This window comes from Rutidosis leptorrhynchoides, chromosome 9, assembly GCF_046630445.1.
Source record: "Rutidosis leptorrhynchoides isolate AG116_Rl617_1_P2 chromosome 9, CSIRO_AGI_Rlap_v1, whole genome shotgun sequence".
In the NCBI taxonomy this organism is placed as follows: domain Eukaryota; kingdom Viridiplantae; phylum Streptophyta; class Magnoliopsida; order Asterales; family Asteraceae; genus Rutidosis; species Rutidosis leptorrhynchoides.
The window spans coordinates 324,317,508-324,330,315 of NC_092341.1; the positions used below are offsets into that span (position 1 = coordinate 324,317,508).

Consider the following 12,808-nt stretch of genomic DNA (forward strand, 5'->3'; position numbering starts at 1 on the left):
CCGCAAAACTATTTTTCAAGAATGTGGTGAAGTATTGGGGGATACCGCATGTGATAGTAAGTGATCGAGATCCGAGGTTCACAGGGCGTTTTTGGACGGAGTTGTTCAAGATCATGGGGACGGACTTGAATTTCTCCACGAGTTTTCATCCCCAAACAGACGGACAGACGGAAAGGGTGAATGCACTATTGGAGCTCTATCTTCGACACTATGTAAGTGCAAATCAACATGATTGGGCTAAGCTTCTTGATATTGCTCAGTTCTCTTATAACATGCAAAGGAGTGAGTCCACGGAGAAGAGTCCTTTTGAGTTGGTGACAGGACGCCAACCATTGACCCCGAATGCTTTGGCCGCTTCATATGATGGAAGCAGCCCAGCCGCTTATAGAACGATGAAGGAGTGGCACGAACAAGCCGACTTGGCGCGAGCATCACTAGATAAGGCGGCCAAGAAAATGAAGAAATGGGCGGATGAGAAAAGACGACATGTTGAGTTCAAAGTTGGGGACCAAGTGATGGTGAAGCTTTTACCTCAACAATTCAAAACATTTAGGAAGGTGCACAAAGGATTGATCCGGAGATATGAAGGCCCATTCCCGGTAATTGGACGTGTTGGGAATGTATCTTATCGAGTTCAACTACCGCCCAAATTAAAGATTCATCCAGTTTTCCACGTAAGTTTTCTAAAACCTTATCATGGGGACGAGGAAGACCCAGAACGAGGAGTTTCCAAACGAGCACCAATGGCAGTTGCGACTTCATTCGATCGTGAAGTGGAAGATATCTTGTTGCATCGAACGGTACGGAGACGAGGTGTGCCGAGCTATAAAGAATACCTAGTTAAGTGGCATAACTTGCCCGATAGTGAAGCAAGCTGGGAAGCTGAAGACTTATTGTGGCAGTTCACAGACAAAATCAAGAAGTATCACGAGGATCACACGACGAGGACGTCGCGAGCTTAGGTGGGGGAGAATGTCACAACCCAATAAGTTTGTGGCCCAACCCACTAAGATTATGACCCAATTAAGGGTTTTAACCCAAGAACTTCATGGAAGGCCCAAGAACATCATGGAAGCTCCCTAGAACTTTCCCATGAGTTCTTCCATGGAATGGTATGGAATGTTCATGGAAATATCTATCTCCATGTATATACTTGAAGTTTCTAGTACTTAGATCCTAACCATTGATTTAGATTAATCTTAGCCATCCATTTTGTGTTAGAAGTAGTATAAATAGGGGTGGTCTCATTTGGCACACCACACCTCAAATCTCAAACATTCTCTCTTGTAAAGCATTCTCAAGCAATATAAGTATTTTCTTCAATTCCACTTGTTCTATAATATTTTCTCTTTTGGTTACTTGAATCGTTATAAGGTCCGAGTAAGGCTGACTTAGTAGAGACTAAGTGCCGCACGTGAGCTTATCGAGATAAGTCTGTGACAACATTCTAAGTAACGAGTAGTATTGTCGCGGTGTTCAAGACACTACTCATTGTTTGATTGACATGTGGTATTATCACAGTGTTTAAGACACCACATTGTCATGGGAGTGGATGCCGCGGTGTTCAAGGCACCACTCATGGTTTGGATTGACATGTGGAATCGTCGCGGTGTTCAAGACGCCACATTGTCATGGGGGTGAGTTAGTCGCGGTGTTCAAGACATCACCCGGGGGATTAGTGGTTACGCGGTGTTTAAGTAACACTAATGAATGTTATGAACTCCGACGGTCTTTTACGAGTACCATTCCCTTGTACGATTGGTTAACCATGGTTGTGTGAATTCGTATCTAGCATATTAAATTGTGAACTATATGCTATTGTGGTTGCTAGCTTCTTGTGAATTGTGTATACTAGTTTATGCATGATGTTTGCATGATTATCGAATTGCTAGCTTGTATGCGGTATTGTGTAAGTGATTGCAAGTAAGTAGGTTATATATGAACATGTATAATTATTGCATTCACTAAGCTATTAGCTTACCCCTCTCGTTGTTTATCTTTTTAGACGCAGGTGCGGATAGGGGAAAAGGAGTTGTTGGGCACTAGGTGTCCTTTGATGATGTTTCGTTGGAGACTTTGAAGTTTGGCCTAGCATTTTGGGTAGTTTAGCCCCAAATCATGCTCGAAGTGTTGTTTGGATTAAAACTATCGTTTTTGGATAGGTCGAACTTGTATCACATTTATTAATGGCCTCGTGCCTTTTGTAAACACTAAACTTATTGTATGTTTTAACGAAACGTGTGGAATGGTTACATATTTAATTGGCGCGTAAATGTGTATTATATAAATAAAAAAAATTGCGTATGGTATACGGGTTGGGTTGTTTCATTTGTCGAGTCCTTTGTAATGGGTTGGGCCCCCTTTTGGCCCTTTCGTGGTTAATGCTTCTGATCTTTCGAAAAAAAAATGAGATAAATGTATTATTAGTAGTTTCTCTCCGTTTTTAAATAGAGACGATTTTAAAATTCTTCATTTAAATACTTATATATATATATATATATATATATATATATATATATATATATATATATATATATATATATATATATATATATATATATATATATATGTGTGTGTGTGTGTGTGTGTGTGTGTGTGTGTGTGTGTGTGTGTCTATGTATGTATGTATATATATATATATATATATATATATATATATATATATATATATATATATATATATATATTTATATAGTGAGGATCCAGAGAGAACCAATGGTATGAGATAACTCAGAGAACTCACAAGCTGAACTCAATCTGTGTGCATATTGAGCTCAACCTACATGCGTATATTCAGTCAATCTGCACATAGATTGAGTTGTGAGTTCTCTGTGTTCTCTCCTACATTTGATTCTCTCAGGATCCTCATCACGAAATGAAAACGACACTTAAATATGAAAAACAAACTATAACTTTGTATGATTTCTTATACATGATGCTATTAATTTTGGGTGGGTCATAGCATTTGATGGTAATTTTATTTCACGCCTTCTGTTGTTAGGGTTCACCTCAAGTGAACTTTGGTTGTACTTCTTTGGAGATGTGCCTTCAATATAACGTGCATTTAAAAAACATTAATTTAAAAAGACTTGTGAAGACGTTGGGGTTTTTTGTAATTCGTATTCGATTGAGTTGGTTGACAAAAAGCTTAACGGTTTAAGTTCGGGCCCTATATATATAAAAAAAAGGCGACTTGCAGATGTTATGACACCGGTTGCGGGTGATGAAACTAATAGTGAACTCCTTTATAATTTGGCAAAAGTTGCAACCGGTAATAGTGAAGGTCGGAAATTTTGTATTTGTGCGGATAAAATGTGTAAAGGTTTTTGTAGGGGATGACACGTGCATGCTACAAGTTTCGGATTAATGGGAGAAAGAAGCTTGAAACGAAGGGTGATTTAAAGAAGAAAGGTAAGGAAAAAAAAGAGTTTAAAGGTTGGAGAGTATTGTTTACACGATTCTAGCGATGAAGATGAAGCCGGGGTTGCTTCTCGTGGGAAACCAAAAGATGCACAAACCATTGAGAATTGTAAATGGAAGCGATTGGGTTCGGGGTCAGGAAAGGTGTTAGAAGGTGAAGGTTTTTTTGATGAATTTAGGAATGGCAGCTTGAATTCGGATGGGGTCGGAATTGAATCAACGTTTTCGTTTAAAGCTAAGGCGGATGATGGTATCAACGACAACAACTTTAATGATTGATTTGTAGGGATTTGGTTCTCTTTTGTTTAGATGTTTTCTTAGTTTCGTCTTCTTCGTTTGTATTATCGTTTTTGTTTCATCATGGAGAGGCTTGGGTATAGTTAGCGTTTCTTGTTGTCTTTTTAGTTTATGTGTACTGTCTTCGAGCCTCGGTCGTGGATGTTGTTATGTTCCTTTGTTTTCTTGTCTCTCTTCGAGATCAAGATTGTTATAAAAGTTATTGTTTCTTTGGCCAAAAAAAAAAAAAAGAAGTGAAAGTTCTCATTTTCATGTAGTTAAAAAACACAATCTTAAACACTTTTATCGTAGTGACCTTCCTCTCTTAGCGAAATGTCAGGAGATCGACTCTCGTGGAGTGCAGCATTGTATACAAGGTTCACTCTTAATCCTTGAATATCACTCAAGAGTATCTTTCGTACATCGCGTTGCGAAAGCAATGAGAAGGAGGAGGGGGGGGGGGGGGGGGGGAATGTTAAGTGTTGTCAATTAATCTTACACGTTGTCATTTTAATTTTACCTTTTTGCTTTCTCAAGCCACCTAGCTATTTTTTCTTTTAAACTTTTTAAAACAAAAGTATGTGTATTTATTTTATATAAGGTTTTCATCTGTTTCTCGATATGTATTGTAAGTTTTAATGTATATAGTAGAACAATGTATTTTTGCAAGCGATTTGCGTAGCGATGCACATGACATATATATATATATATATATATATATATATATATATATATATATATATATATATATATATATATATATATATATATATATATATATTATTAAAACAATGTTTAAATTATAAAGCGAAATTATTTTCTTTAGCAACACGCCAACACACCATGTCTCCTCTTTTTAGACTATAATATATATTTATTTTATAAAAGATTATATCAATATCAATTCTCTCTACTTGTTTAATATGTGGCCATCAGTTTTTTTTTTTTTTTTTTATAACTATTTTGGATTATTTTTTTAGCTTTTATTACTCTTATTAGTAAAAAATTTGTATCAATTTTTTGTATATGCGTATGCTAATTATAAACTACTGAAAAATGTTTAATGTATATAAGAAAATCATGTTTGGATGCAGAAATTTTTTTACACAATGAGCAAGTCATGTTTACTTCTAAAACAGTTTTTAAAATAAAACGAGATCATTTTTATTAGCAACCACGGACTAATCTCACCGCTGGTTATTAAAGAAAAAAAGATATTCCCTCCGTCTCAAACCTGTTGTACATAGATAAAAAAACACACATTTTAAGAGAAAATAACTGTCACATGTAATTTTTGTTTAACTTTCCAGTCTTATCCCTTATTTTTTACCAATTATTTTGTCTTATATGTATAAAGTAAGGACACAAAATGACTTTATCGCATTATTTTTTTCAATTATCTAAGTGAACAATTGATTTGGAACATCCAAAAAATATAGTGGACAATAGAACTGAGACGGAAGGAATACTACACAAATACTTAATGGATAGTTATACTAGTACTAGATTTATTAAAATTTAAAATTACTATTGAAATTGAAATATCAAATAAAATAAAGTTAGAAACCGGTCTGGCAAAAGGTAAAGAAATATGAAAGACAAGGACAGGCAGGCAGCACGCGAGAGGCTGGGCATGTATGTTTGCCTCATATTACAACAACTACTGCAGAAAGTACAAATCAATCTACAAAAAGAGACCATTTGCTATGCACCGACCCTAATCAAATAATTAACCTTCTTTCACCTCCTCAACCCCCCCTCATTTTTGTTTCTAAACACAAAAAATAATGCTCTGCTCGTCATCATCAGCACATACTTACACCAAGTAACTGCCTCTATATTCATTATTTTTGTTACTTTAATTTCAAGATCTGCACAAATTAATCATCTTTTTGACACTACAATCACACCCAAGTGTCACATTTCTACCAGTTTTTTGCTACATCATGTCTGCTAAATCCAAGTAAGTTTTTTTCTTCTTCTTAATTTGTTGTTATTTAATTGAATCTGTACTCATTTAGTTCTTGATTTTTTTCCATTTGTTTTTTTCTTGTAATTCTAAACTTTACTATTTAGATCTGCTCATTTTACAAATTACTCTGATTTGGATCCTTATTTTTCAATGAAATATAAACCCCATTAAGCTTCTCCTGGCTAATTGCATTAGTATAGTATAAAGTTGCTAACTTTATTTCTTTATATCTCATTTTAATGAATTTTAAAGATCCCAAATGTGAAGATGATGCAGTTCGTGTTTTTTAACCCCCATTTAAATTTCCTTGTTAATTGGATTTTTTTGTTATCAAGTTACTAACTTTTTCTAATTACATCCTAAATGTGAGAGCTTTCCTTTAATTGCAATTTTTTTGGAAAACAAACAAAGGAATTTGTTAATTAAGGATCAAACATACAAACTTAATTGCAATTTTTGTTATCAAGTTACATACTTTTCTTATAATTACAATGAATATGAACATTAAGATCCCAAATGTGAGAGTGATGTTGACATTTTTACTATTTTTTCCAATGGAAAAACCCCACCTACTTTCCTTTGTTAATTACATTACATGTTCTTCTTAAAGTTACTAACTTTACTAATTTCAATGAACTTTAAGGATCCCAAATGTGGAAGTGGTGATTTTATTCTTATTTTTTAAAGTAATTTAAACGTCATCGAGCTAATGCTTGTTAATTGCATCGTCATGTCATAAAGTTATCATCTTTAATTCCTAATGTATTCGAATTTTGAAGATCTCAAATTTAGGTAGAGTGATGCTACTTCAATTTGTTTATATGAAACTAACTATTCTAACATACTTCCACCTGCTTTTGTTTATAATGTGCATAGTATAATGTGTTCATATCTTTGACATACTTGTATTTGCGTATGATGATTGGAACCTTATGCGGTTTTTAATGTATAAATTGTCAATGTAACTAATGATGTTCAATTTGGAAGATCTACTTCTTCTGAAACTCCTCCAGCGACGAAAATACCGATCAGCAAAACGTCACCAGCGACGCCCAGAGTAAGTAAACTTGCTCGAGGAGTCGCTAAGTCGGAAACTGATTCGCCATCTCCGCTACAAAGCACGAGAGCCTCAGTTGAACGATCTCCGCGGATTCCTTCGAAGCCGGCGTTAGAACGTCGATCACCAAAGATCAGCACACCTCCTACAGAAGTAAGTTCATTTAAGCTTTTTACGTTTCTATATTACTAAAGAATTACAAATTACAAAGCTAATGATACTAGCAGATAGTGGTTATTATATCCGACTGAGTTTTGTGGTGTTTTGAGTTGCGTTTTGAAAGTTTTTAGTGGTTTTGAAGAGATAGTTTATTTTTTTATGAATCAAACCATCATACAAATCAAAAGCCGGGCATACCCAACTCAAATAGAAGGTAACAAATACAACCCAAAAACAGAACCTAGCACTGCTACGACACTAAGACCAACATACAAACCAAAAATCAACCTTGTCAATTTAATCTAAGTTGTCTCATCTTTCATGACGCACTACTGTTTCATAGTTTGAAGAGATAGTTTTGGATGTCCTATTTTTGTTTGAAGTTGTAATACATAGATAGTTAGCATATACAAGAAACAAATATTTAGATCCATCAAAGGGGATGTCTTGTGAAAAGGGAGTTATATCTCATTATATTGTATAATTGGAGGTGATGTCTATTGGATAAAGAATGGGTAATTTTGTAATTTTATCTACCATATGATTACAAACTTTTTTGCAGCTAGTATGAAACTGCTTATCCAAAACCAACTAGTCAGCCTCTAATTATGAGAATACTAGATGCCGAATTGGTTCATAAAAAAATAACAAAAGCAATAAAAAGGAACTCAGTTTTAAAAACACATATTTAAACACCCCCTTCATATGTAGATTATCATTATCATATCTTTAAAGTAAATTAACTAATTCTTCCTCTAATTTATAACCTATGAAACTAGTTTTTTTTTTTTCTTTTCCCTAATATACTTTCTGTGTGTGTGTGTGTGTGTGTGTGTGTGTGTGTGTGTGTGTTTCTAGAAACCAGCATCAAGGAGTGTCCAAAAGGGATCAGAACTACAGGCTCAATTGACTGCTCTTCAAGATGATCTGAAAAAAGCCGAAGAGAAGTTACTTTCTGTTGAGAAAGAGAAAGCAAAAGCCCTAGGTGACCTAAAAGAAGCGCAAAAATTATCCGAAGACACAAATGAAAAGCTTCGGGAGGCTCTCGTGGCTCAAAAAAATGCCGAAGAGACTATCGAGATTGAAAAGTTTCGTGCCGTTGAAATGGAACAAGCAGGAATCGAGTCTTCTCAAAAGAAACAAGAACAATGGGAGAAAGAGTTAGAATCTGTTAAAAATCAGCATGCTGCTGACCTGGCAGCTCTTGTTTCAGCAACTGAAGAGCTTGAAAAAGTCAAACAAGAATTAGTCATGACATGTGATGCTAAAGATCAAGCGCTTAATCATGCAGATGATGCAACAAAGATTGCTGAAAATCAAGCAGAAAAGGTGGAAACTTTATCGAATGAGATCACACGATTAAAGGGATTACTTAATGCCAAATTTGAATCAGAAGCTGATCAGAGTAACAAGATGGTGTCTGAGCTGAATTTAGAGATCGAATTGCTGAAATCGAAGGTGGGTCAGAGCGAAAAATTGGTTCTTGAGCTGAAATCAGAGATAGAGACATTAAAATCAGAGGGTGAAGAAAATGATAAATTGGTAACTGATTTGAAAACAGAGGTTGAAAATCTGAAATCGGAGGAAAACGAGTTGAAATCGGAGATTGAAACACTGAATCAAGAAGTTAGAAAAGCTAAAGTTTATAAGGAAAAGTTGGTTCATATTGAAGCTTCGTTTGAAGAGTTAAATGTGGAGTTAGAAGCTGCACGAATGTCTGAATCTTATGCACGAAGCTTAATGGAAGAATGGAAGACTAATGTTGAAGAATTAGATCTTCAAGCGGAAGAAGCAAAAAGATTAGAAAGATTTGCAAATTCATCGCTCGAATCAATGGTCAAAGATTTGGAAACGAGCAACGGGTTGTTGCAAAAAGCAGAAACCGAGCTTTCTTCGCTTAAAGAAAAAGTCGGTTTGTTAGAAATGTCGAATGTGAGACAAAAAGGTGATCTTGAAGAATCGGAACGTACCCTTTTGAAAGTTAAGGAAGAAGCTTTTGAATTGGCGAAAAAAGCTGAAATCTTGAAATCGGAACTTGAAACCGTAAAAGAGGAAAAGATACAAGCTTTGAATAATGAGAAACTTGCTGCTAGTAGTGTTCAGAATCTTCTAGAAGAAAAGAATAAACTTTTTGGTGAATTGGAATTATCTAAAAATGAAGAAGAAAAAAGCAAGAAAGCGTTGGAGAGTTTAGCGTCGGCTTTACATGAAGTTTCATCCGAAGCACGAGAAGCTAAAGAAAAGTTGCTCTCAAATCAATCCGAAAATGAAAACTATGAAGCACAAATTGAGGATTTGAAACACGCGTTACAAACGACTAATGAGAAGTATCAAAACATGCTTGATGATTCGAAACACGAAATTGATATGCTCATGGACACAATCGAACAAGCTAAACGTAGCCATAAGAATACAGAATCCGAATGGAAGAAAAAGGAGACAGAATTGACGGATTTTGTTAAGAATTCGGATGAAGAAAAGGCTTCGTTGGAGAAGGAAATTGCAAAGTTGACGAATTTGCTTAAAACGAATGAAGAAGAAACGTTTGCTTCTAACGAAGAACGAGCTCAAATGAAGAATCTTTTGAAAGAAGCCGAATCTGAAGTTAGTTATTTAAAGGAAGTTCTTGGTGATGCAAAAGCCGAAAGCATGAACTTGAAAGAAAGTTTAATGGATAAAGAAAATGAATTGCAAAGTCTTGATCAAGAAATCTCGGATCTTAGAACACGAGAAGCCGAATCTTTAAAGAAAATTGATGAGTTGTCGAAATTACTCGAGGAAAAAGATGCTAAAGAGACGGTTGAGGTAATTGATGATGTCACCGACAGTGAGAAAGATTACGACATGCTTCCAAAGGTAGTCGAATTTTCTGAACACAATGGAGATGCGCAGAAAACAGAACCTTTAAAAGAAACATCGTTGATTGAAAGTGAAGAAAAGTTAACGATGGATGAGGATGTTAACGGAGAACATAACGAGAGTGTGAAAGTAGAAGAAAAGGGGACTGATACTGAAGAAATTGAATTTAAGATGTGGGAAAGTTGCAAGATTGAAGAAAAAGATTTGTCGCCTGAACGGGAAACAGTTAACGATGAATCGTTTGAGGATGAAGTAGATTCGAAAACTGAAGGTGAAGGATATGATTCCGTTAACGGAATAGAAAATGTAGATAACGGTGTTACTTCACCGTCAAAACAGCAGCAACAAGTGAAGAAAAAGAAACCGTTGTTAAAAAAGTTCGGAAGCCTGTTAAAAAGCAAGAAGGCTACAAGCACTACTCCTCAGAAGTAGCGAAACAGGTATATCGACGTTACATTTGAGGATGAAGTAGATTCGAAAACCGAAGGTGAAGGATATGATTCGTTTACATTTGTTTGTGTTCATGTTTTTGCTGCTTCGGATACGATTTATTTTTCTGTTTTGGTTTTTGAATTAAAACAGTGGGTAATTATGTATCATCTTTGAGATTTGTTTGTTATATGTATTATCTTGTGTATGTTATTCAGCTATTTTTGTGTTCTTGTATGTGAGTTCCAATTGTATTTTACCTAGAAATTTAATTGGAAAGAAGTGAACTTCTCAAGTAAGACAATAGCAGATTAGCAGCTTCATTACCCTGTTAAAAATCTGTTAGAATTTTAATTAAATCTGCTTAAGCAAGTTGTAAACTTTTTATGTGAGAAATACATGCTTAAATCTCCACTGCATTTTGTTCCTATTAATGTTTGATCATAACTATAAGTGATCTATTTACAGTTGCTGTCTGCAAATAATGATATCACTAAATCTTGATCCCCATGTTTTGTGATGCTTATAAATCTTTATAAAAGGTGTAAGCAAAGAGTACATGCACATGCAACTTTAACTGATGGCCCATGATGTTCAATAATGTAGTATGTAACTGCCAGCATGACATGTCAGAAATATTATTTGGACCATGTGGTACAGCACATGTCAGTTGGATTTCATAAAATGTAGTTATTCTGTTTTTACTTTCATCCTTACAAATTTTAATGATATGTGTTGTGTGAAGAATGTGCAACCTCATTATAAGCCTTAACTTTATCATCTAAGCTCATTCCATATTTTTATATCTTACAGTCCTATTTAGAAACACAATGTGACTAACCATCAATGGTGACCCCAACTGGTCAAGGCTTGGGCTTTACCTGATTTGAGTCTATGTAGCGGTGAGCTCAAATTCTATAGATTAGTCGGTCAAAGGTGAGAACCATGGTAACTAAAAAACACAACGTGACGTGGGATTTGGGGATTTTTTTCATCAAGTTTCTAATGACATTTTTTTTTTCATTCCCGGGTTTAGTCTGAATTATCGCTTGTCTAGCAGAGTGTGGAAGGTAGTCAAGTAAAAAAGATGTCTTAAAAGCCATAGAATCACACTATACTTTTTACATATGTATCGACTTGTTTATCCGTGATCGTTTTCAATCCTTTCCTTAGCCCACCCAGGATATAGTGTTATTTATTTTTAAATTTGAGACCTTCTGTGAGGATTTCAAGACTCAACCCTTATCTTGTAAGTGGTTGCGCGTCTTACAACAACAACAACAACAACAACAAAACTCAATACCACCTGAGTGGTGTATGTGGAGGTTGGATGTAGACAATCCTTCCCCTACCCGAGAATAAAAACAAGTCATTTTTTCACCAAGAGTGATCTCAAAAGTGGAGAAAGTCATCCCTCTCTTTATTCGGCGGATAAAGAGATTGCTTCTGAGTGGACCTCCGACCAAAAAAAAGGAATTTTTTTTTTTAAATAAAAAGGTGCACTAAAAATAAGACGCCATGAAAATGGTAGAATCAGATTTTCATGGGTTTAAAAGTCTGCCTGAAAATCAATTTATGCTCTAAGCGGCAGTCAAGACGCCACTTAATCGACGCTTGGTGTTGGCTCAATAAAAAAGAGCCAAGAGACCTTGTTAACAGAACACGAAAAGCATGCCAGGTGGTAGTTGTTGCGCAAGCAAAGAGCCAACCACCCGTAACAAAACCAAACACCACTCATGCATCTTTACGGTAGACATCCCCGAAGACACACAGCTAGAAGAATACCAATCCAAACAGTAAAGATGGCCGTCCTCAGCCATAATGCCCCCAGGATGCACCGAACGATACGAGACACACAAAAACACACACCCCCACCCACCACACACCCACGCACCCACCCATACACACACCCACACACACACACACCCATAAATACATAAACCTATATACATGCCCACAAACACCGTACATAAACCTAGCTACATACCTACGTAAAGACATACCTACGTACAAACATACGCCTAAAAAAAACGAATATACATAGGCAAAACATCCATACATAGACATAAATACCTACGTACGTACCCACACACGCACCCACCCATACACACCCACACACACGCACCCACCCATACACACCCACACACACATAAACCTATATATTCATAAACATACGTACATACCATGCATACGTATGTACAAACAAACGTGCATACATACACCAGTTGTACATAAAAATAGTAGTAGTAGTAGTAGCACAACACATAATAAAAAAAAATAATAAAAATAATAGATAATAATTTAGTACCGTGGCTACATTGGTACATTTTAAAAAATGAAATGTGTTTTTATGACTTTAACTCAACATAAAATTGTCGGAAATTATTTCCATGTTAGTTTGTTTGTCCATATATATTCCTGCAGAGGAATTGCAGGAAATAGATAGACAAGTGTCGTGTTACAATGTTAGCATAATTCGGCCAGTAAATAATTTGGATCATATTTTATTTATTTATTTATTATTATTATTATTTTTTTTCGAAAAAAACAAATACTCATATAGATTCGAGGCTGTTTTTCAAAGAAAAACGCTCTCAACATGGAATACAAAAGGATTAGGGGAAAACGGGAAGACT

At 35.4% G+C, this 12,808-nt stretch overlaps 1 protein-coding gene across 1 annotated transcript; it reads left to right on the top strand.

The window, feature by feature from the left end:
- The first annotated feature begins 5,517 nt into the window (after positions 1-5,517).
- On the top strand, positions 5,518-10,427 carry LOC139867581 (WEB family protein At3g02930, chloroplastic-like). Its single transcript, XM_071855948.1, has 3 exons — positions 5,518-5,659; positions 6,656-6,878; positions 7,743-10,427. Exons 1-3 carry the CDS (start codon positions 5,643-5,645, stop codon positions 10,173-10,175), a joined length of 2,673 nt encoding a protein of 890 aa, XP_071712049.1. The 5' UTR covers positions 5,518-5,642; the 3' UTR covers positions 10,176-10,427.
- The last annotated feature ends 2,381 nt before the right edge of the window (positions 10,428-12,808 follow it).